Source organism: Leptopilina boulardi, unplaced genomic scaffold (assembly GCF_019393585.1).
Source record: "Leptopilina boulardi isolate dan_hultmark-lab unplaced genomic scaffold, ZJU_Lbou_2.1 LbouV2_211, whole genome shotgun sequence".
Classification (NCBI taxonomy): Eukaryota; Metazoa; Arthropoda; class Insecta; order Hymenoptera; family Figitidae; genus Leptopilina; species Leptopilina boulardi.
This window is the reverse complement of record NW_026137765.1, coordinates 424533-448073: the sequence shown is the minus strand read 5'-3', so window position 1 is coordinate 448073 and position 23541 is coordinate 424533. Positions and strand designations below refer to the sequence as shown.

Sequence of the window (23541 nt, the reverse complement as noted above, 5' to 3'; positions counted from 1 at the left end):
ATTTCCTATTCAGTGAATCTTAATTTTCGAAAGAGATTAAATTTTTTCTTATTAAAGCAATCATCAATTGAATCGACAAAGAAAGAACAAAAAAAAAAATAACAACAAAGAAAAAGAAACAACAAAAGAAAGAACAAAAACTATTCTGAAATTCAAATTAATATTTTTGTTATTTATTTAAATAATTTAAAATTTAATTTATTTTTAACTACAGAATATTTTATATAGTTGTATTTCGAACAATTTTTTTTTATTTCAAATTAATTGTTTTTATATCAGAAAAAATTTAGTTATTTTTAAATAAATTTTTAAAAAAATTTATTTTTATTATTTAAAAAAAAGAGCCAAAAAAACTAATTTTTCTTCTACATCATTTAATTGATGAATTCAATAAGAAAAGAGACACGAATTTAAATATATATAGTTCATTTGAAGATAGCCATTTAGAATCTGAAAGCTTGAGCCATATAATCTCGGTTTTAATCAGTTCTTTGATGACACTTGTGAATATACAGATAGAGAGAGAAAGACAGAGTGAGAAAAGGAGAATATATTCTCCGAGCGCATATTGTGCACGAGTTTGAGCTTTAAAGCTTCACGCCCAAACTTTCAAAGTTCGGTCGTAGTTTATTCCTAGAATTAAATCTCCTCACAGTGAAATAACTCCGTCTTTGAGTTTTGGTTATGAAAATTTCCATAATATAAAAGTTTGCAAATAAAAAAAAAAAAAAAAAAAAAAAAAAAAAAAAAAAAAAAAAAAAAAAAAAAAAAAAAAAAAAAAAATGAAAAACACATTCTCATAAAACCCTTTTGTTAATCTAAAATAATTGATTTATTTCCTCTCCTATAATATTTTTATTATCTTTCGAATTAGTTAAAAAATTAATTAATAGTTAAAAATAATTAATTATTAGTTAAATAACTAATTATATTGGTTAAAAAACTAATTAATAATTCAAAAAACTTATTATTATTAATTTTAAAAAATAATTATTAGTTAAAAATAATTAAAATTTCTGGTAACTTATGTAATTAGTATAAATAAATAAAATATTTTATTTATAAATACGTTATAATACAATGGAAGTATATTGGAAATTTTTGAAATTTTTCTATAGCGTTTAATTTTCCGTAACGGACATATATTTTTCTTTTGTTAACGCCATTTAGTATATACTCTCATGACTTATACCCCACCATTTTTACCCTCATAAGACTAATTGTTTTCTCTCTCACGAAAAATAGGGTTGAAAGTGTGATAAATGGACGTCTGACTATTAAGCTCTTTCACTACTGCATTTCGGGTATATATACGGATGATTCTTCACTCATTTATATATGGTAAAAATGTTAGTTTTTCCCCTCAATCTAAACTTTTCATGTTTTTCTTTTCCTGCCGATGAAGTATTTTCCATTAAAATTTCCCTTGAAAAATATAGTTTTTTTTTCAAATAAAAATTAATAAAAATTTTTACTTTTTTTCTCCAGAAAATTTTTACTGTATATAATTTTTTTTTTTTTTTAATTAATTATAGGATAAATTACTATTAATAAAAACTATTTTTTTAGAGGCAAAAATAAATTATAATATAATAAAAAATTCTAATTAATTTAAAAAAAATGAATTTCAAATTTAGGAATCTATTTTTTAATCGTATACAATTATTTCCTAGGTGTGAGAAAGTACGAGACTGACCTAGTTACAATTTTTTTTTTTTTGTATATTATCAGAGTTTCGTAAATTTTTTTTTCCCATTCGTCCCGCGACGCCTTCAACTCGGAAGGCTTTCTCACATTTCCGATGAACGAAATGGCCATATAAACTAGGTGAGTAAGACGAAGCTTGATATATCCGGAGGGTTCACGTGACACCGATCCTCGCATCCGTTATGGGTTAGAATAGTTCGTCAGACGTATACGCGGGAACCGAGATCAACTCCCTTGACAAATCTAAAAGTCTGAGATGATACTAGATTTGGTTTTAGAACACACAGACATAATCTAATCCCATATATACTAATATTTATATTCAAACAACATATCCTCCCCCGCATGATTTACTCTTTCCGGTCTTGTGCGATCGTCGTCTAATTTGTCAACTCGAGATTCTTTTCTCAACAAAGAAAAATTTTCTCCAAACGATTTTTCTATTAAATTTCATTTTTCTAAATTTCTCTTAAAATAAATAATTGCATTAATTAATTAATTAATAATAAGTAGAATCAATTATTAAATAATTTTTAAAAAATAATAACTAAAATATATAAGTAAAAAGAAATAATTGTCTCAATAACAATAATCAATCATAATTATAAAAGTTTATTGAAATTTGAATTGCTAATATATATAGATGCATACTATATATTCAAAGACTCTATCGCTATTGGGAAATGCGTTATACTTAAAGTTTTAACGAGAAAGCTTTGTCCTGACGTTAATAGTTGCACTTTCATTTATGTATTATAAATGAGAAATTACTTTAAAAAAAAAAATCATAATTAAAATTGAAATGTTCATTTTTCTTTATATTTTTTATTGATATATATTATTTATTATAAATTTTTTCTTAAAAATTATAATAAATAATATAATATTGACAATATAAATAAAAATTTTATTTAATTAAGATAAAAAAAATATTTTCAGATTTTTTTTTTAAAGTGTGAAATAAAATATAAAGTGTGTTTTAAAATTAAAATTGTGGTAATGAAAAATTGATTTTGCACATGAAGATAGAAATAAAAAAAAAATAAATAAAAAAAAACATGCAGCTTCCGTTGAGCATTCGAATAATGCAATAGTAGTGGATATATAATTTCTTTCTATATGTGAACGAAAGTGGTACAGACGCATCTGTATTTGACAATCAATACTTGCAGTGCTTTTTTTCTAGAACAGTAATAGGCTACTGTTACTGACAAGAAAATTAATCGTCTTTTAACAACTATTCCATTTCTCTACTTTTAATAATATTATATATATACAGATCTCTTTCTTAAAGTTTCCACTTTCTATCAAAAAAAAATATATTTATAATAAATGCGGTTAAGAAAATCCAATAAAAAAAAAAAAAAAAACAGTTGACTGAAGTGAATAATTCCAATTTTTCCTAATGTTTATCCATTTCAATTATTATTTTAAAAAGAATAAAAATCTACTATAATAAAATAATGTAATTTTGACTACAAAAAATATTTATTGGAGTCAAATAACTCTAATTTTAACTAATTAATTTTTAATTTGAACAAAATTATTTTTATTTTTATATAAATTTTTCTGTATAATTGTTAATTGAAACAATTATAGAAAAAAATTTTAAACAAATCAATTTTCCATTTTTAACATTCATATTTAATTAAAAGATAATAATTATAAATTCAATAATTTTTTGAATAAAATAAATTAAATGGTATTTTTTCAAATTAAAAAAAAAATTAATTAATATGTAAAATTATTTTTCGATAATCTATAATAATAAAAATACTATAATTTAATTTTAATTGAAAAATAATAATTTTTCTAATATAATGTAAGGTATTTTGTTTAATAATGAAATATTGTCGCCTGCGAGTAATAAAATTCTGCTCGATGTGCACTTAGTGTAAAACATTGCACGTGTAGGGAACGAGAGGATGTGAGAGAAGTGGCGCGGGAACACGAGATTCATCGTCTTTTTATTATATTTCACTCAAGAAAACTAGGGTAAAATCGGAAAAAATTAACGATTAACAAATTAAATTAATAATTATTCTGAACCTTCCCTAATTAGTTCTAATTTAAACCATTATCAACAATTACAATAATAATTAACTAATATTTTCTATATATTAATTTTTTAAATTGTTTATAAATTATATTTAATTTTTTATAGATATACTAAAACATTCTATTCAATTATTTTAGTACAGAATAAATTTAATTTTTCTATTTAGAATATTTTTTATTTTGATATTTATTTATTTTTATTATTAGTTTATTAGAAAAAAACTTTATTGGAATTATTTTATTTAATTATAATTAATTATGTTTAATTACATAAATTTTAATTATAGTATAAATTTTACATGGGCAATAATTTTAATTTATATTTTTAAATTTTTCCCGCCACATTAATCGAGATATCGAATAGTAAACAGTAGTGAAGTTAACCACTGACGTGGTGGTAATGTCAGATCTGTCAAATTTTGACATTTATCATAATAAAGTTAATTAAAATTGTTTAATTAGTAAAAACACGTAGATCTTTAATCAAGTTTAAGAAATAAAACATCGAGAAAATTTTTTATAATAAATATATATTAATAATACTGGCGAATCATATCATTACACGCACTACGCATTTAATTTTAATAACACATATCAAGTACTTTAATGTAATGTTTACTTATCAGCTGATTTCCTCAAATATTAAAAACTCTATTTTAATCGGTTATCAAAAATCACAGAGTGTGTATTTTCAATATTATATTACAATTTAAAATTTTTTAACAAAACAAAAGAAAAATGGACGACAACGATAAGTCTCAAAAGAATGAGGTAATTTATCTATGTTTTTACGGTGTTTATCATTTATGTTTTCAAATAAATTTTTACTAACATTATTTTATTTCTCCTTATCATTTTTCTAACCTTGTAAATAGATTATTATTATATTTAAAGTAAATAGTTTTTAAATGTATAAATTCAATTTAAGTTATAACCTCAAAAAAAGAATATCAGTTTTTTTCTTTATTACTTTAATTTCTTTTTAAAATTCTTTAATTATATATTCATGTAAATTTAAATCACGTGATTTATTACCGAAATTATAGAAAATCAATTTACAGATGACCGAATCAATTTCAAACATGAGTGAATCAACAATTAACAAGGATACAATTGAAGAACGTTACAATAAGGTAATTGATAAATTCTATAATTTTACCTATGTAGTACAATTGTTTTTGCAATTATTTTTTTAAATACTCAATTCAAATAATTACAGCTTCGAGGACTTGCTGTAAAATTAAAAAAGAAAGTATCAGATTTATCTGATCAAATAAAACATTTAGAATCAGAAAAAACAATTCTTCACACCGAAAAAGATGAGATGCAACAAAAAATAATTCAAATATCCAATAACGCGAAAAAAATACAGGTAATTATTTTTTCAAAAAACACATACTTTTCATATATTTTCATTTGAAATTATTAAAATGATAAAATCCATTTTTAGACTATTCAACTTGAATATGATAAATTACAAGATAAATTTGAGCAACAAAAATCAGAAAATAAGAAATTAATGAAAAATATCGAAACTCTTGTTGATGAGAATGCATCTCTTAAAGAATCTCTTTATAATGAAAAAGATTCTACTTCACAATTAACATTGAAATTAGAACACATATCTAAAGATAAAAGTAAATTTGAAAATACAATTAAACATTTACAAGAACAACTTAAATCATTGAGCGAGGAATTGAGTGCCGATAATGTGATAAGGGAGCAAAAAGTCAAAGAATATGATGCATTGAAAATTAATTTCGATTCTGAAATTAATGCACATAAAACTACACGTTCTCAATTGGATGCCTTTAAACAAAATCATACAAATAACAGTGTTCTTTCATTGGAAGTTGAAAATTATGAGGTTTGTATCAATTTTTACCAATTTTAATTAAAAAATAATTTGTTTTTTAAATTGTCTATTATATTTTAAAGATAATTAATTTTTATTGAATTATCAAATAATAAATTTAAATTAATAGAAAAGTATTGATGACATGAAGTTAAAACTCAAGGATGAGGAAACAAAACGAAAATCTCTAGAACAGACAATAAATGAACATTTGGAGACAATAGGTTTATTAAATAAGCAAATGAATGAAATGCGAAGTAGTTGTTTGAAAAAAACAAATCAAGTCACAAATCTCGAGGATAGAAATGAAAATATAAAAGCAGAAGTAAATGAAATGAGACTCGAAAATGAAAGAATGCAACGTGAAATTCAAGATTTTCTATTGCAATTGAAAGATACTCAAAATGAGAAATCGAATTTATTGAAAAAAATTGCATCCCTAGAATCCATTAGAGATAGTTTGACGAATGAATTTAAGAGTAAAAAAGATGTTCTAGAAAATCAGGTAGACAAAATATTAAAATTTATTTAATTAAATTATTTTAATAATATGGTTTTTCAATTTAGAAATTAATTAAATTTCTCATCTAAAATATATTTTCTTTTATTTTTAGTTGAGAGATATAACCGCTGAATTATCGCATTTAAACTCAGCTTTGGCGAATTCAAAAAAGGAAACGGAAGTTTTGCAAGAAGAATTTAATGGTTATAAGAGAAGAGCGCAAAGTGTACTTAGAACGAAACAAAATCAAAGTAAAGAAAATGGAATGAGCGGAAAAAGTATTGCTGAAATGGAAGAAGAATTATTACAATCACAACAGCAAAATAAACATCTACAAGAAAAACTTGATGCTTATGAGTACTATATTTATTTTATTTACAAAATTATTATTTTATTTTTTTTGTTATTACTATAACTAAAAATTTTTCGTTTTAGACAAAAATTTGAAATTCTATCCAAGGATGTAATGATATTTAAAGAAGAGAGAAATCGTACACTAGAAAGCCTCACAGAATTAAATAAACGTCAAGTAAATTCACGACAAGAAATTTCTTCCCTAACAGAGCAATGTAGATCTCAAGAAATGAAAATGCAAAAATTAATTGCTGACAATAAGAAGGAATTAGAAAGTTTACAGAAAAATCATAAGGTTGTTTACTAAATTATGTTTTTACTTTTCATTTCATTTCAAAGATCTTCCTTTATACATTATATGAAAATAATAATTTAATTTTTAAACATAGATCGAGATAAGAGCAATGAGAGAAAAGTTTGAACAAGAGAATAATGATTTAAAATTCGAGATGGAAAAATTAAAATTAACTGAATTTACGGATAACACGAGAGCAAATAATATATCCTTAGAGAGAAATGTTGATTCTAATGTGGATTCTCATCAACAATCACGATTATTAGAAATCCCTCTAATAGAACGAGAAGAATGCGAGGTAGTTAAAAAAAATTAAAAACAAAAATAAAACAAATTACAAATCAATTTTTTTTTTTTTTACAGGGATCAGAAAGTATCGATTCTTGTCCCATTGTCCTAACGAATGGTGAAAGATATCGTAAACATTCTCTAATACCTCTCGATGAACTTTTGAATTCATCGGATGATTATAATAATCCCCCTGAAATTCAACCTGCATTACCGCAAAAAGTGAGCAGACAAGAATTTGAAGTTTGCGAGCGAAGAGTTAAACATTTAACAGTTCTTTTAGCAGATGCTGAACGTGATATTGCCAAATTGACACAACTTAATGAAATTTTAAAAGAAGATATTCGAAGACAACAACGAAGTGTTGAAAGAGAACAACACGCAAATAATTTTGAATATCTAAAAAATGTCGTTTTTAAGGTATAAGAAAATAAACTTATCTTTATATTATTCTTAATGTTTTTTTAAAATTAAAAATAAATTTCTAATTTTTTTTTTTAGTTTGTTACTCTAAAAAATGGAGATGAAAAAAATCATCTTATTCCTGTACTTAATACTATTCTTAAATTGAGTCCGGAGGAAACTCAAAAACTTTATTCCGTCGCTGGTGGTAAATATTATATTTAATAATTTAAAAAAATATTTAAATATCAAAATAATGATAGGTAATCATTGTTAATATAAACTTTTAATAATATTTAAAATCCTAATTTTTTTTAGGTAAGAGCTGGATTCCGGGGCTTTTATAAAATATAATTAAAAAGAAAGAAAGACATGTACAGTAAGAAAAAATTATTGTGAGATTTAATATATCACTTATTTTTATGAAATAAATTTTTTTCTATATACAAAAAAAATTGCAAATTTTTTCTCCTGTCTTTTTTTGGAAAGGAAAAACAAAAGATTATCGAAATAAATGAATGTGTAACTTGTGAGAAGAGAAAAATTGGTTTTGTTTAAATAAAAATCTTCGGACTTTGTTGAATTAATAAGAACGTAATAGTAATAAAAAATGATTAAATTTCTTAAAGATTATAGAAAGCAGTTAAAAATATTTAATTCTCCTCAAAGTTGTAATGAGCGAAATTTAATTAGAAATAATTTTCACATACAGAAACGTTATTATTTGCCAAATTATCGTCCAGTTGCCACAAAGCCTTTTAATTGCGTAGGAAAGCAGGTAATTTAATTTAAAAATTTTATTATTAACCATTCTTTAAGATAAGTTTTTTTTTAAATACGCAATTTACAATAAAACCTTTTTAAAATTATTTTTTTACAAAGGATTAAAATTGGTTTTTTTAAAAAAAATATGATTAAAAATGTCTTTTTCTTTACAGAAAAAGTTTATATCCATAGGTATTATGACATTTTTACTTCTTGGCCCTCCATTTATGTATATGACTACTTTAAAAGACATGGAAAGATCAGAATAAAATGATGCAAGTTCAATGATTATAAATTAATTAAAATATTTCGAATATGTAAATGAACAAATAAACTATTTTGCTATTTGTTTCAATTAATGTTAATTTCTGACAGTGGTGTTATTATGTTAATTAAAGTAATAAATGACTTGCCGATCGTTGATTTTTTCGTCGAAACGATGGCTCCATCCCGGAGGAGCTCTCCAACAATCTCCTTATTCTCAAAGACACTAATCTTGTAGCTTCAGAAAAATCATTCACATCTTCCATTATGTAATTAAAAATATTAAAATAATCTTAAAAACAAATACAAGCACAGTTAATCACACTATTTTTCGATAACGCAAAACTTGTGCAACTCTTTAGGTTAACCGTCAAAACACACTCCTGACACTCCACACTTCACAAATCAAACATTTAACTGAATAATCACAAAAATTATGTTTGTATAGTAACTTATAAATGATTAAACTAATTAAACAATTACTTTAAATAACTTTTTTTAACGAATATTAACCGTTACCATGTGGAAAGAAACATTTAATTCGGCGCCAAAAAAACGTTAAAGCTCCATCAAGTGGACAACTTCACAATGATACAATCGATCCAATCGATATATCGATTGAGTTAAAAATTTTAAAATCGTAAATTTCCAACACAAATTTTATTTTACAGTTAATGTTATGCTTTAAATTTAATAAAAAAAATTGTTTTTCTTTATTAATGTATTTAGAAAAGAGATAAATTGCCGTTTAAGAAAATGTTATTTAAAAATAATTTTATTTTATGTCACGTGATATTTAAGAATGACATCTGACAGCACGTGAGCTTGGATAAATTTGGCAACACTGTAAATTAATGACAGTTGATGTTGAAGGTGGAAGAAGACAAGAACAAAAGTCAAATCTATTAAATATAAGGTCATTTTTAAAATGTAAGTTTAAACATATTAAAACTTCATTCAAATTAATAGAAATTATTCTCTCTACTTTGTTATGAACATTCACATTTTATTATAATAACAAGAACATTCGTTTCTGTTGACATAACCTATAATTTGTACGTCATAATTTCTTTTTCTTTATTTTGTTTATTTTCTATAGTTTTCTAAATGTGGGAAATTGAAATTAAATACTCTTTACTAACATGCAAATTTGGAATTTTTTATATTTATTTAAAATTAATATAATTGATTTATAACCTAATTATTCTCATTGAAACTTTTTTTAACAAAATTAAACGACTTGTTATTATAATTAAATGGTAATTTATTCATTTAAAATAATTAACATATATAGAAATAAAGTCATGTGAAAAAATTTAATAAAGAAAGACTTAACAATATAAATGAATTCAACAGAATTTAACAACATGTCCTTGAACAACGAGCAACCAAAATTTAAGTAAGTACTGTAAAATTATATTAAAAAAATTAATATATGGTTTTTTAATAGTGTTTTATCAAATATTATTTTCGAAAAAACTGCTTGATTAAGATACATGTTAAAATGTGATTTCAAAAATTTATTTCTTATTTTTATATATCTTTTTATATATCTTTTTTGTAGATTACGTAAAATTCAATAATAATTTTTCCATTTGTTTAAACTGATATGTATTATATATATATATATATATATATATTTTTTTTTTTATCAAAAATTAAATATAAAGTTGTCATTCTACAAGCTTTGATACTTATAAAACATTAAGCTCATCTGTAAAATATACACATATGTATATATGTGTTCTGCAATATGTATTTAAAAATATCTTATTATTCAAAACTCAAGAAGTCATATCAAAAATAAACTCTTTATTGTGCCAATAAATAAAAGTCTAAATTTTTCAAATTGTTTTATATATCTAAAATATTTATAGAAAGTACATAACTTAATTTTTGTTTCAAATCTTCTTCATATCTTTATAATGCTTTTTATTATATGCACAAAGTTCACGCGAGGATTGAATGTTTTCAAATACAATGACCATTTAACTTAATCAAGACTAATAGACGTTTTGCATGTTTTCTGAATCATAACTTTGCATGTAGAAGAGAAGCGACAAAGCATTTCAATTTTTTACAATAAATTATTACAATTTAACGTAACAATAATAATTCAATTTTTTATATTAATTACTATTAAAATTTTATTTATTTCTATGAATTAAAATCATTTTTTTTATTAAATTTATTAATTACTATCATAAATTGATATGATATTTGTGCCTCTCTTCTATTTTGAAAATGTTAATTTTAAAGCTTACTTTTATTAACATAAAATGTAACTATTCCAATATATTCAAAATATGCATGTTACAAATTTATTTTCCTTGGAATGATTGAATTCCTTTGCATCCATAGCGTTTGAATTTAGTATAATTATGTTTTAACACTTTAATAGGTGTATAATTTATAGATTTTTAAATTTAATTTCCTTATGTTTCTTACGTTTATAATTTTGGTAATGTTAATTATTTTTACAATAATTTTTCAAAAACATGAAAAATTCTAATTTTCCTTTTAGCTCGAAATCTCGAATCGAATTAGTAAAAAAAAATTCACCATTTAAGCCTGGTGTTTCTCCCTAAATTAAATCATTATAATTTTGTGCACCAAAATTATATATTTTAAAAATATCATTTTGTAAGGATAATAATATCGAATGGCGAACGTTAATATCTGAAAAAAGCAGAAAAATTAAAATACATTAATCTCATAGCTCTCGTAACATTTTAAAGCAGCGAAATGGTGTCGTCTCACTTCTTCTATCAGAAAATTAAAAAAAAAAAAGAAGAGTTTGCACCCTCCACACCAGATAAGGCGACCAATCTTCTTCAATCTCGCTGACGGATTTTTCCCAATACGATTATTTGCAACAACCAAACTTGGATCATAAAAAAAATGTGAGTGTTCTAAAAAGAAATTTTTTTTTTGTATAGAAATCTTTTACTCTCAAGAGCACCACTTTAAAAGTATCAGAAATCACTATTAATTATTTTTTTAATAAAATCTTCACTTCCTTCTATGTTAGATTTTGAATAGTTTGTTAATGATTTTTCTAAAAAGAAAAAAAAAAGAAAAATTAAAAAATAACGTGACACTTTTCGTTATCAACTTAAATGTAAATAACTTTATCAATTCCGCAAATTAACATTCCACAACCTCAGCCAAAATCTTAGTATTCTTCGTGAACGTCTTTTATTAACAAAATTCTTAACACTGATTAATTAATTAATTATTAAAGTTGAAAATGTTTACTTTTCTGAAATAGAAAATAATTATAATGATAATTTTTTATGAAAGATTTTTCGCCCTTTTTAATTTTTATGTTATTGGTTTTCATAAAAGTTTAATTGTTTTTTAAATTTTCATTTATTTATTTATTTTTAATTTAAAGTATAAATTATTATTTTCAATTAAAAAGTTATTTATTTTTGTAATTATAAAAAGTAAGATTAAATTAGTTGATTAAAAACGAAATTATTTATTGATTGAAAAAAATTGTCTAGAAACTTACACGTAGATATTGTATGTAGAATGCATGTATGTGTATATTTAATATGCTTTTAGTTGATAAAATAGCACAATTTTTTTTTCACTGGCTGTATATTATTGAATCAATAAAGTGAAAGAAGCATGTAATAAAAGTAGTTTTGCTGTATTAGTAAATAATATCATAAAATATAATAAATCATAAGCTTGTATATAGGCAATTGTTATTTTCAATAATTCGTGCAAAAAAGAGAAATATTATTATTTTACTACTATATATTAATAGAAATTGATTTTAGACTCATTCCAAAAATTGTCAATGGCGGAATTGCTGGAATTATCGGAGTTTCCGTGGTTTTTCCACTGGATTTGGTCAAAACGCGATTACAAAATCAAGTTATTGGACCAAAAGGCGAAAGGATGTATTCATCAATGTAAATTGCTTTTCTCAATTTCAAGATTTAATTTTATAGGTGGATAATAATCGAAAATTAATTTTTCAGAAATAATTGATCTTTTAAAAAATATTCCTAAATTTTATATTAAATATTTTTAATTATTTATATATTCAATGAATTAAATATTCCATCATTATTTATTAATATCTTTGAATTTTTAATAATATTTTTAAAAATTATTTCAATTAAAAAATATTATTAAGATATTGTGAGAAATTATTAAAAATTTGTTATTTTCTACAGGTTGGATTGCTTTAGAAAAACGTATCGAGCGGAAGGTTATTTTGGAATGTACAAAGGTTCAGCAGTAAATATTCTTTTAATTACTCCTGAAAAAGCTATTAAACTTGCTGCTAATGATATGTTTCGACATTATCTAACTCCAGCACCAGGGTACTTAGTTTTAAAGAAAATAAATTATCAATATTATTAATAATTTTTTATTATAATAAATTAATAATATATTTTTTTAAATTAGGCAACCTCTTCCACTTATACGTGAAATGATTGCTGGAGGTTCTGCTGGAGCATGTCAAATTGTCATTACAACGCCAATGGAATTACTTAAAATTCAAATGCAAGATGCAGGCAGAGTTGCAGCTGCTGCAAAAAGCGGTAAATTTTTGTCTTTTAATGTTTTTCAATATTTGTATTTTATTTTATTTTATCAAAATAATACTCACACATTAACAGTATATTTAATTATTTTAAAAATCATTATAGTTAATTTATTTATTTAAATTAACTTAATTATCATTACAGTATAATCTTGATAAGCTAAAGTTTAAAAAAATACATTAAAATTGAAGTTTAAGTTTAAAATTCTTTTATAGATAAGACAAGTAAAAATATAGAAAAAAAAATAAAACATTGGACTCAAGCTCGAACATAAAATTTGATTAATGTATTTTCTGATTGATGAATTTTTGGCAAAACATTTCGAATTCTTGATATACGATACAGCTGCGAGTATAAAAGATTAAGTAATCCTATAACCTTGACATAATTTTAGATACATAAAAAAAATAATTTTATTTGAATATTCTTTCCTTAAAATTTTATTCTCTAAATAAAAATAAAATAAACAAATTTGTATTTTAAAAAAATTGAAGATAAAAAAAATAAATAAAAATTGTTATTGTTTTCAAAAAGAAAATAACAAAAATTAAAGAAATTAAATTAAAAATAATATTTAAATAAATAAATTTTCTTAAAGCTGGAAAAGAAGTACCAAAGATATCCGCCTGGTCATTAACAAAGAGTTTATTAAAAAAGAGAGGGATTTTAGGACTTTATCAAGGAACGGGCGCAACTGCACTTAGGGATGTTACATTTTCTGTTATTTATTTTCCACTATTTGCCAATCTCAATGCGCTTGGACCAAAAAGAGAAGATGGATCTTGTGAGTAGAATTTCAAAAATTAATACAATCCTGATTTTTTAATTGAATTAATTATTAACTTTTTTATTAATGATTTATTTTGTAAATTATTAATTTCATATTAAGCATTTTGACTGATTATTATAATGTTTTTTTTCATAATTTTTTGATTTATTTTTCAGCTGTATTTTGGTGTTCATTTCTCTCAGGATGTGCTGCTGGTTCTACAGCAGCATTGGCTGTTAATCCGTTTGATGTTATAAAAACAAGACTTCAAGCGATAAACAAGGCTCCTGGGGAACCAACTTATAATGGTGTTTTAGATTGCATTAGGTAAATTAATTTGATATCATTAAATTCATAATTGCTTCAATTATTGAATTATGAAATTAAATATTATATAATTTTTTTAGTAAAACTTTGAAAAATGAAGGACCAACAGCATTCTTTAAAGGTGGTGCTTGCAGGATGATAGTTATTGCACCATTATTTGGAATAGCACAAACTGTTTATTATCTAGGAGTGGCCGAACAATTGATGGGTCTCAAGTAAAAAAAAAATTGCCAACTTGCCAATGAAGGTTTGAAATGCATACTTTGTTAAGCAAACGACAATAATTACCAAGTATTTAGAACAATATTATCTACTAGCCTTTTCATAATTTCTGCGCAATTATGGCTTCAGGATTATTTCTTATTTCTTTTTTTTTAAATTAAATTTACTTTGAAAAAATACAAAGAATAAATTTCTTTGTAATTTTTCAACAATTACAATTTTTTAATTTAAATCAAACTAATTTATTAGCTTGCAAATTATTAAAGAAATTCTCTTTTATAATTATGATTATTTTTTAAATAATTATTTAAATAATAATAATTGGATAATTTTTAAAATTAATAACAAATTCGAAATTTTAATGCTACTAGAAATATATTTTCTAGTTTATATGGAATTTAAAAATTATTCTCCCATTTAAAAAACTCAGGACTTACAGTATTAATTTTTTTTTTTTTTTTTAATTCCTGAAGCCATTTTAAAGAATAATTGTAAAAAAATGGTCAATTAAGATCATTGCCCGATCTTTGAAAGTAAATTTCTATTGTGTCCATCCGAAAAAAAGCTTGTATAAATTTTGAAACTTGTAATAAGAAAAGTTTATATACGTATTTATTTTTACTGAAGAACAATTTAAAATGGTATATTTAGTGCCAGTTTTAGTAATTTTTATTCAGATGTCGTATAGGTATATATATCTTTTTGAATCTAGTTTATATTTACTGATTTTCATATCATATATGCCATATCTCAAAAAGTATAATATCGAAATATAATTCATGAAATCAACGGACATTTCAGCTGGAGATAGATATTAAAATTGTAAATTAGAAAGAAAAATGCAAATCAATTCTACTGATTTGTAAATTAATATTTATACACTAAATTAATTAATTTTAATAAAATTTAACAGAAAATTCATTTAAAATTTAGTTTTAATTAAAATTTTTGTATTTAAAAAATATTTAATTTATATTTTTTAAAGATTGAATATTGTATTCAATTTGAAATTTTAGTTAAAAATTAATTGAAGTGAATTTAAATATTATTAAAGTAAATTAAACAAAAATTTCACTAATTAGATGTTAATTACGCTAATTTGTGACTTCTCTGCTTCTGCCTAAACCATTGAATATTGTGGTTTCCATAAATGCGAGAAATTGTACATTTTCATTATTATTATTATTATTATATACTCGACGTATGCTATATGAAAATCGTAAAAATGTTATATGTGAATGTCAGATGCAAACACGTATGTCAAAGAAAATCAAAATGTTGTTAAATGACTTTAATTGGCAGTCTACAATTCACTGCCATGTCTGTTGTTACTTAAAAAATAATATATATGTTAAAAGAAAATGTTCACTTTAATTCTACTATTTATTACTATTATTTATATATGCCATTATTTAGTCGAGACTTTCAGAAAAAATTAAATTAATCTCAAATGTAGATTAAAAGGTAACGGACTTTTAATCTATCTTTTAATTTTTTTTACAGTTTATTTTACACACTTTTTTTTGTTTGTTTTGTTATTAATCAGAACGATTTTTAGCTCATTTTAAGTATATTACATATGCGTATGTACAATAATTATTAATTGCATTTTTCTCAACAAGGACGTTAAGTGTGTTAATAATAATTCTCTTGACAAAGAATTGTTTTCTAGATTCGTGATATTTCGTCTTGTACAAATAAGCAATCACTTGTCAAAGAGACACAATGATTTCTAAAATACTACACAAATACTCTTTTTTTTAAATATATAATATAATTACAACGAACATTATTCAACGTTTGAAAACGAGCAAGACACGTATATTTCTCTCTTTTTCTTTTTTAATATATATAAGATTAAGTTCTTGAGGTAAGTTTGCAAATTTTTAACAATCCATAAAATCTTATTAAAATAATTCCCAATAATAATATAATATACTTTCACAATATTTGTGTTTGCTTAATTAAAGCATGTTTACAAATTTTTGCAGAGCGGAAAAAACATAATTGTATTTTAATTTCAAAATATGCTCATATTACATCTATTATTCCCGTAATTAGAATTCATCTTTTTTTAACTACGTGGCAATTAGATTTGAAATAATAAATTGAAAATCAATTTTACGGGAATACAATTTTCGATTCTTCTTTTTTTACAAATATAATAATTTAAACTACTATTTTTTTAGAACGGGGAATGTTGAAAAGAGATGAACGCAATTTTATTGCGCTTAATCGGTGAATTTACGGTTTTGATTGCTTCCAAAGAGAGCGGAGCGGATCTCTGAGATCAATTGCTGAGCAATCAACTCTAATCTCGATTCTAAAGTGTTGCAAATCTTTATACGTCCTAAAAAAGTAACAAAAAAAAATTGAAAATTATGTTGTGAAAGATTTTTTATAATTTAATAATTTGATAGTTTTTTTTTTTTAAATTACCTTTATGAGCAATGAGCTCAACTCCTCCGCAACTTTCGGCTGGAAGAAAATTGTCCGTATCTACTTTAAGAGCAATGTCATTTCTAAATTTACTGGTATAAATGTTTTGAATATCACTAAATAAAGATTCAACTAGTGATTGATCCATTTGACGTACTCGAATCACAACATTTGGTTCCATGAGCTGTGAAAAATCAGAAAATAAAATTTACATTTAAAGAACACACACGAAAGAAAAATAAACAGAAATTGTCTGTTTTTTTGAATTCAAAGAAATTTACTTGATAAAGTCCTTGAATGATGAGGAGCTTCAAAATTTCACCATATTTTGATGGATTCTGAGTAATTTCACCTAATCGTTTTCTGGCTTCGTCAAGAACATTTCTTACATGATCCTCGCGAACTTTGAGAACTTTTAGCCTCGCTTGATTTAGCATATTTGAAGATTGTCTGCAAGAAGATAAAAAAAAATCTTCTAATTAAATTGAATTTAAAATTAAATCTTATATTTAATATGAAATATTTTTTTTTATTCATAAAATTTATTAATCTTATTTCAACTATAATACTCACATCTTCTTTTGCAATTCAACTTGTTTTTCTTTCTTTTCATAATATTCCATAATTTTAAGTCGTTGCTGCTGTACTAAACGACCCTTTTCAATATTGAATTCTTCTTCAGCTTTAGCATCGATTTCTTCTGCTTTTTCGTTGGCCTCTTGTTCGATAAAAGCCATCATATGCTTTATCTGAATTGAAAAATTATTATAAAATTAAAATATGTTTAACATTAATAAAATTAATTTTCTAATTAAAATTAAAATAAATGCTCTAAGAAATTATAAAAAAAAAAATATATATTGAAAAAAGAGAAAACATTACACATTTCAAATTCTATTCGATTTTAAAATATTGAAAATAAAATTAAAAGTAATGATAAATAAAAATTAACTGTTGAAAATTAATTCTTTCATTTATGTTTCTAGCATACTGACATCATGTGACAGTTCTATAATACATTTTCTATTTTTCTTCTACCGGAAATATAAAGCAAAAATTAAATAAACAAATAAATCGATTATAAAATAAGTACAAAAATAAATTACTATTAATAAAATTATTAATTAATAAAAATGTTAACAATAATCTGAAACTAGTTTTAGAAACGAAATTATTGATTAAAATTGTTATCACCACAATATGAAAATTAATAAAAATATTGTAATCTTTAAATGATAAATTTAAAGAACATAAATAATAATTAAATTCTACATGAATATTGCTTTATACAAGTAACAAATATAGAAAAAGATTGATGATTTATAAGCAAGAAAGTAATGTCGTTTTAAGAAATTGAATTGTAAATTACCTGTTTTTGAACATCTGCATCGCTGAGAGCCATGTTTAATAGCTTGATTCAACGGTGTTATAATTGAAGATTATTCACAGAAATCACACAATTTTACAGAATTACAAAATTGGAAAGAGATTTGCAGTCAACGCCTAAGCAGAACAACCAATTTTCTTCAAGTCTAATGACGGTCATATGATTGATGCGCACGCATCTCTCGCCCAAATATTAACACTAGTCAATAAAATGTAATAAAGAATTAAACATATTTAAAAAATTATCAATAAATAATTTAATTAATCAGAAAAATTTAAAGAAACAGTAAATATTAACGAGGGATTTAAATTTAGAAGATTTGAGGTTATAAACATATGTTCAATCATTATACTGAATACAGCTGTATATGCTGCCGGTAATGTAGAATTTGTTATGTTTGATTGATAATAAGTCGAATCGATCAACTGTCAAATTCAGCAATCTTTGAATAACATTACTGCCTGTGTTTACTATTATTAAGTGATCCAATTTATAAACAAGTGTGAAAATAATTAATCTCAAAAGATGTAGAATTATAAATTCATCGTTAGAATACAATTGGCAAACATTATTGACTGTAAAAGCTCGGATTTTGGTAACATAACCTCAAAATCTAGGGATATGTCCCCTTTCCCCCCGTGTAATATAGTGTTTAGTTGCTAGTTGCAAAGGACTCAAGTGTTGGAAAAAGTGATTGTCCAAAACAAAACGCATCGCTTTGCAATAATTCATTTCTGAATCCAAAGTTTATCATGAATTCGATTGAATTCTATACACAGTGATTTGCTGTTTGTACAGATAAAATAGGTAACAGTGTTTTGGTATCTTGAAAATCACGGGTTCCCAAAATGCTTGCACTATAACCTTTGTTTCCTTATGCCTGTCACTTGACCGTGGCCTGGGTAAATGTTTAACATCATCGTCAACGGGAATTTTGTTTTCATTATTTACTGTTTTTTGTGACCTAAACGTGGGATATTTGTTATTAAAACCTCATGCCTGTAACGCTTATCCTTAATTAATGAAAGAATCGAAAAGTATAACGTTGATTTTTCCCCCCCACAAGCAAATAGAAGCCAAGTAAAGCTTTATGTCAAAAAAAAGAAGCGTGGTGGTTTGTAATGCATGTTTTTAATAGAAATTTTCTATTTCCAAATAGTTTTAATTGAAATGCAATGAGGTTACTTTATGTTTTTGTTTTTGTCATAATTGTAAATTGGCTCCAAAGCTAAATGTTCTAGAAATCTCATAACCAACACAACCTCAATCCCATGACAGTTTATGGTAAAATGGTATTTTGATAAAGTAACAAAAATTTTGATAATAAATATCGTTTTTTTCGATAGTTTCAATATTTACATTTTTATTCATCAATAGTTGTAAGTTTTCATTTTTTTGAAATATTGAATTAAAAAATTACTCCTCAATGTTCTTTAAACAATTCTCTTGTCTATATTTTATTTAATTTTTTTTTTATAAATGAGGATTATATATCTGCGTAGCAACATATTTGTTATTACATGAAATCATTGATATGTATCAAACTCCAGTGTTTATTTAAGATATATATATATATATTTTAAAGTGTGTGGCAATCTTATTGGTTACAATTGAATTTCCCACTTGTTCAAGGTAATTGACAATATTTTTCTTTTTTTTTTTAATTGCGAAATTTTTCATTTGACAAAAAAGTAGTAACAATAATTTGTTTTTTTTACGTTTACAGAGAATTTATAATTTACATCTTCACTAAAATTTTTCATTCGAATGATTTGTACCTTTTAAATATCGAAGGTTATGATTTGTGAACATTTTCATGTGTATGTAAACAAAAACGTAATGAGCTATAATTTTCATAGACATTAAATGATTGAATGAAAGTTGGAATAATATTCAAATTGTGAATCTTAATATAAAAATGGCGAATTTAGTTTTTATAATTGAATTAAGTTTATTTTTGTGTTACGATTTTTGAAAAAGAAAGAGATAGATATGCGATATTGTATAAATAGTTTTGTTAAAAATAATGTAGAATGAAAATTTTTTGTTGTAATTTTAATATTATAAACGAAAAGTGTAATTGAATTGCCCCAGCAGGTACTTTATAGTGGAGCCACCAGGCTATGGCCAACCTGAACTTTGAGCAACCACCTCGGAGTATCGCAAACGCAAGTCTAGCTACACGTGGGGGTGGTGGGGGGGGATTAAGCTCGACGACCCTCACGGGTCATGTCACACCTACCTCGGGCATGTTCTCAGGCTCATCAGCAAGCACCTCGAGTACAGCGAACATCTCGGTTATTGGTCCGAACGTCTATCCTGGAGCAACTGGTTCAGGAGGCGTTCAGCCTGCTGGGCATCAATCTCAACAGCAACTTTCGCCTATGGGAAGTAGGGGACTCTTTAGTCAAAGGGCTTTCACTGATAGGCGTACAATGCCAGCTCTTGGGTCAGTTCTCTTTCTACTGTAAAGATCTATTCTCATTAGATTTTTATAATATAATTTAAATATACGTATGTAGTAAAAAGAGATGTAAAAGATTGATGAATTTGGTTTTTTTTCAGAAATTCTAATCCAATGGGTAGCATGGGCAGTTTTGGAATACCTCCAAGCCGCAATTACGGATCTCAAGGAGCGATCAACAATTTCCATTCGGTATTTGGCAGCGGGGGTGGCGGCGATACCAGTACACCTCCACTTTTGGACCTTTCAGAATTTCCCTCATTGACCAATCGAGGTCAGGGTGATTCTATGCCTCAACCTAGTCCCATGCCAGGGAAGCAACCTTATGGTTAGTCCCACGTGATTCCTAGCATCGAATAATTGTTTTCTTTTTTTTTCCGCGACGAACTTTAATTTATGTATATTTTTTTTGTTACAATTTTGCCGACAAAAAAAAAACAACACAAGGATATTTAATTTTTCTCCTCCGGGGAAAGTTTTAATTTTTTTTTGCTTTTAATATTATTACGTTTTATATTTATAGATGGAGATGTTTTATTACATTACATTTTTTAAAATACTTTTTATATATAATATTTTGTAAACATAATTTTTTTACATATTTTTTATACGTAGAATGTTTCTTTTTGTTATCGGTCCCTCAGTAATAAGTGTAATCCTGTGTTGACCAAACCCTTACCCTAGTTTTTTTTTAAGCATGTATATTATATATTTTTTTCCGTTTCTTGTCCCCCTTGTGTAGTTTCATGTTTTTTCTTTTTTTTTTTTTTTGAAATTATTAAGTGAATGTGAATGTGAAATGGTGCAACCTTGTCCTTCTTATCATAAAGATACATATATTTATTATTCAGCTCAGTTTATGCGCGATATCGACAATTCCACTTATGAATAATTCTATATATTTTAGTCGGTATGGTGAAACAACCAACGTCTGAACCGAGTGAATTCACAATGAGCTCGGAAGATTTTCCAGCTCTACCGGGAACTCAAAGTAGGGAAGGACCGTCCCCTGGTGGTGGCGTGTCCGGTGATAAAGGTATGTCTGTTGGTCTTGGTCCAGAAATTAGTCAAGACATTTTACAAGTCAACAGAGCCCCAGGCTCGGAAAAATTACAGACATCTAAAAGAGGAATCCAAACGTCTCCTGACGGTGAGAATATTTATTTATTAGTCTATTTTTAAAAATTAATTTTAATAAAAAATAATTTAAAAATAAAATCAATGTGACGATAAAAAATATTTTTGTTTTTTTTAGGTAAAGTAACAAATATACCATCCAGTATGGTCAAAGATCAATTTGGAATGGTGGGACTCTTAACGTTTATTAGAGCATCAGAAACAGATCCAAATCTTGTATCTTTGGCGTTAGGACAAGATCTCACTGCACTAGGACTTAATCTTAATTCACCGGAAAATCTTTATCAGAATTTTGGAGGTCCTTGGGCAGAAACATCTTGTCGGCCACAAGACATTGACTTTCACGTTCCACCAGAGTATCTCATAAACGCTTCGATCAGGTATTTTAATAATTATATATTTTTAAAAAAAATCTTGTTTAACATGTTTTTAATTCAATGTCCAATTATTTTTCTCATTTATTAGAAATTAAATAAATTTATTTTTTAATTTAAAAAATATGCAAATTCAACAAAAAGTATTTTAATTTAATGAATTCTTTTTTTCAGGGATAAACTGGCTCCTGTTAAATTAAATCGGTATAAAGACGATCTCCTATTTTATATGTTTTATACGAATGTTGGAGATGTATTACAACTAGCTGCGGCAGCAGAACTGTGAGTTTTTTAATTAATTAACAAATTTTATTAATAATTTAAATGATAATAAGGGTCAAAATTCAAATAAATTAAAATAACTAATACACCTAGTCAAGATATTGCCATATTCATTGGATATTGTTATTAATTTAAATAATGTAATTTAATTATAACAATTAAGTAATTTGTAAATTTAATTTTTTATCATTATTTAGTACATTTATATTTATTAACATTTCTTTTATTGTATTGGTACAATTGAATTAAATAATTAGTGATTCTTTTAAAAATAAAAAATGTTTGTTGCATTTTATAGTTACAGTAGAGAATGGCGGTATCACACGGAGGAAAAAGTTTGGATAACACAAGCACCCGGTCTAGGACTAGTCGAAAAAACGTCGACGTACGAGCGTGGTACTTATTATTATTTTGATGCACAAAACTGGAGGAAGGTAGCTAAAGAGTTCCATTTAGATTATTCGAAATTGGAAAGTAGACCTCATCTTCCTCCAACGTTCCATCAAGCTCAGCCTTGACTACAGGTAAGTCATTTTTATAATTATCCTTTCTTTTTTTTTAAAAAGCAATTTTTTAATCGCAAGAAAAAAATATTTCCCTATACAAGAATTTAGACTATCTTCGGCATTAAACTTTAGTAAAATATATTTTCTAAATTTTCTTTTAAAAATTATTTTTTATTTTAAAATATATTTTAAAAATTAAATTAATAAATTAAAGTGTAAATAAAATGAAAAAATTTACCCTTAAAAAATCGGTTGCTTTATTTTTCAAATATACAATTAAAAAATAATTTTACAGATAAAAGAAAGTAGAAAAAAGCAACATAAAAAAATTATCACTTTCAGATCTGCCTGCAGACCGTTGTGCTGCCTCTAAGCTGGAAGCAATTCAGCAATTGTATAAATGAACAAATTTAATAATCTTTAATAAAAAGAAAAAAATTCAATAAGTAATCAATAAAAGTCCTTGCTAAGAACGCCAATCTATTTTTCCATATTATCGTAGGTGATATCGGAGTCTTCGAAATTTCCTTTTTTTGTCTCTCCCCCCCTACTTTTTTTGGGTTTCTTCATATTTTT

The 23541-nt window shown here is 24.7% G+C and overlaps 4 protein-coding genes across 8 annotated transcripts; 3 read left to right on the top strand and 1 right to left on the bottom strand.

Moving 5' to 3' along the window:
• The first annotated feature begins 4146 nt into the window (after window positions 1–4146).
• On the top strand, window positions 4147–8239 carry LOC127278763 (GRIP and coiled-coil domain-containing protein 2). The gene is made up of 11 exons (XM_051300611.1): window positions 4147–4536; window positions 4827–4898; window positions 4985–5137; window positions 5216–5632; window positions 5751–6125; window positions 6235–6479; window positions 6558–6771; window positions 6866–7069; window positions 7135–7479; window positions 7561–7669; window positions 7780–8239. Exons 1-11 carry the CDS (start codon window positions 4504–4506, stop codon window positions 7806–7808), a joined length of 2196 nt encoding a protein of 731 aa, XP_051156568.1. The 5' UTR covers window positions 4147–4503; the 3' UTR covers window positions 7809–8239.
• A 1100-nt stretch (window positions 8240–9339) lies between these two features.
• LOC127278840 (mitochondrial glutamate carrier 1-like) lies at window positions 9340–15744 on the top strand. 3 transcript variants are annotated; one of them, XM_051300768.1, is made up of 9 exons: window positions 9354–9420; window positions 9847–9889; window positions 11229–11393; window positions 12282–12416; window positions 12684–12833; window positions 12919–13055; window positions 13657–13842; window positions 14004–14154; window positions 14235–15744. In XM_051300768.1, the coding sequence occupies exons 4-9, from the start codon at window positions 12403–12405 to the stop codon at window positions 14371–14373; spliced, it is 777 nt and encodes a 258-aa protein (XP_051156725.1). In that variant the 5' UTR covers window positions 9354–9420; window positions 9847–9889; window positions 11229–11393; window positions 12282–12402; the 3' UTR covers window positions 14374–15744. The 3 variants fall into 3 exon arrangements, with proteins under 3 accessions (XP_051156724.1, XP_051156725.1, XP_051156726.1); XM_051300769.1 differs by having other exon boundaries at window positions 9375–9420; window positions 11210–11393; XM_051300767.1 differs by lacking the exon at window positions 11229–11393 and having other exon boundaries at window positions 9340–9420.
• LOC127278841 (V-type proton ATPase subunit E) lies at window positions 15741–18374 on the bottom strand. The gene is made up of 5 exons (XM_051300770.1): window positions 18185–18374; window positions 17389–17564; window positions 17097–17265; window positions 16816–16999; window positions 15741–16726 (listed from the first exon to the last, which is right to left on the bottom strand). Exons 1-5 carry the CDS (start codon window positions 18215–18217, stop codon window positions 16608–16610), a joined length of 681 nt encoding a protein of 226 aa, XP_051156727.1. The 5' UTR covers window positions 18218–18374; the 3' UTR covers window positions 15741–16607.
• A 224-nt stretch (window positions 18375–18598) lies between these two features.
• LOC127278839 (CCR4-NOT transcription complex subunit 2) lies at window positions 18599–23424 on the top strand. 3 transcript variants are annotated; one of them, XM_051300763.1, is made up of 8 exons: window positions 18599–19009; window positions 20300–20651; window positions 20768–20994; window positions 21574–21816; window positions 21922–22183; window positions 22352–22459; window positions 22758–22983; window positions 23308–23424. In XM_051300763.1, the coding sequence occupies exons 2-7, from the start codon at window positions 20326–20328 to the stop codon at window positions 22975–22977; spliced, it is 1386 nt and encodes a 461-aa protein (XP_051156720.1). In that variant the 5' UTR covers window positions 18599–19009; window positions 20300–20325; the 3' UTR covers window positions 22978–22983; window positions 23308–23424. The 3 variants fall into 3 exon arrangements, with proteins under 3 accessions (XP_051156720.1, XP_051156721.1, XP_051156722.1); XM_051300764.1 differs by having other exon boundaries at window positions 20297–20651; XM_051300765.1 differs by lacking the exon at window positions 18599–19009 and adding an exon at window positions 19697–19834.
• Window positions 23425–23541: the final 117 nt, after the last annotated feature.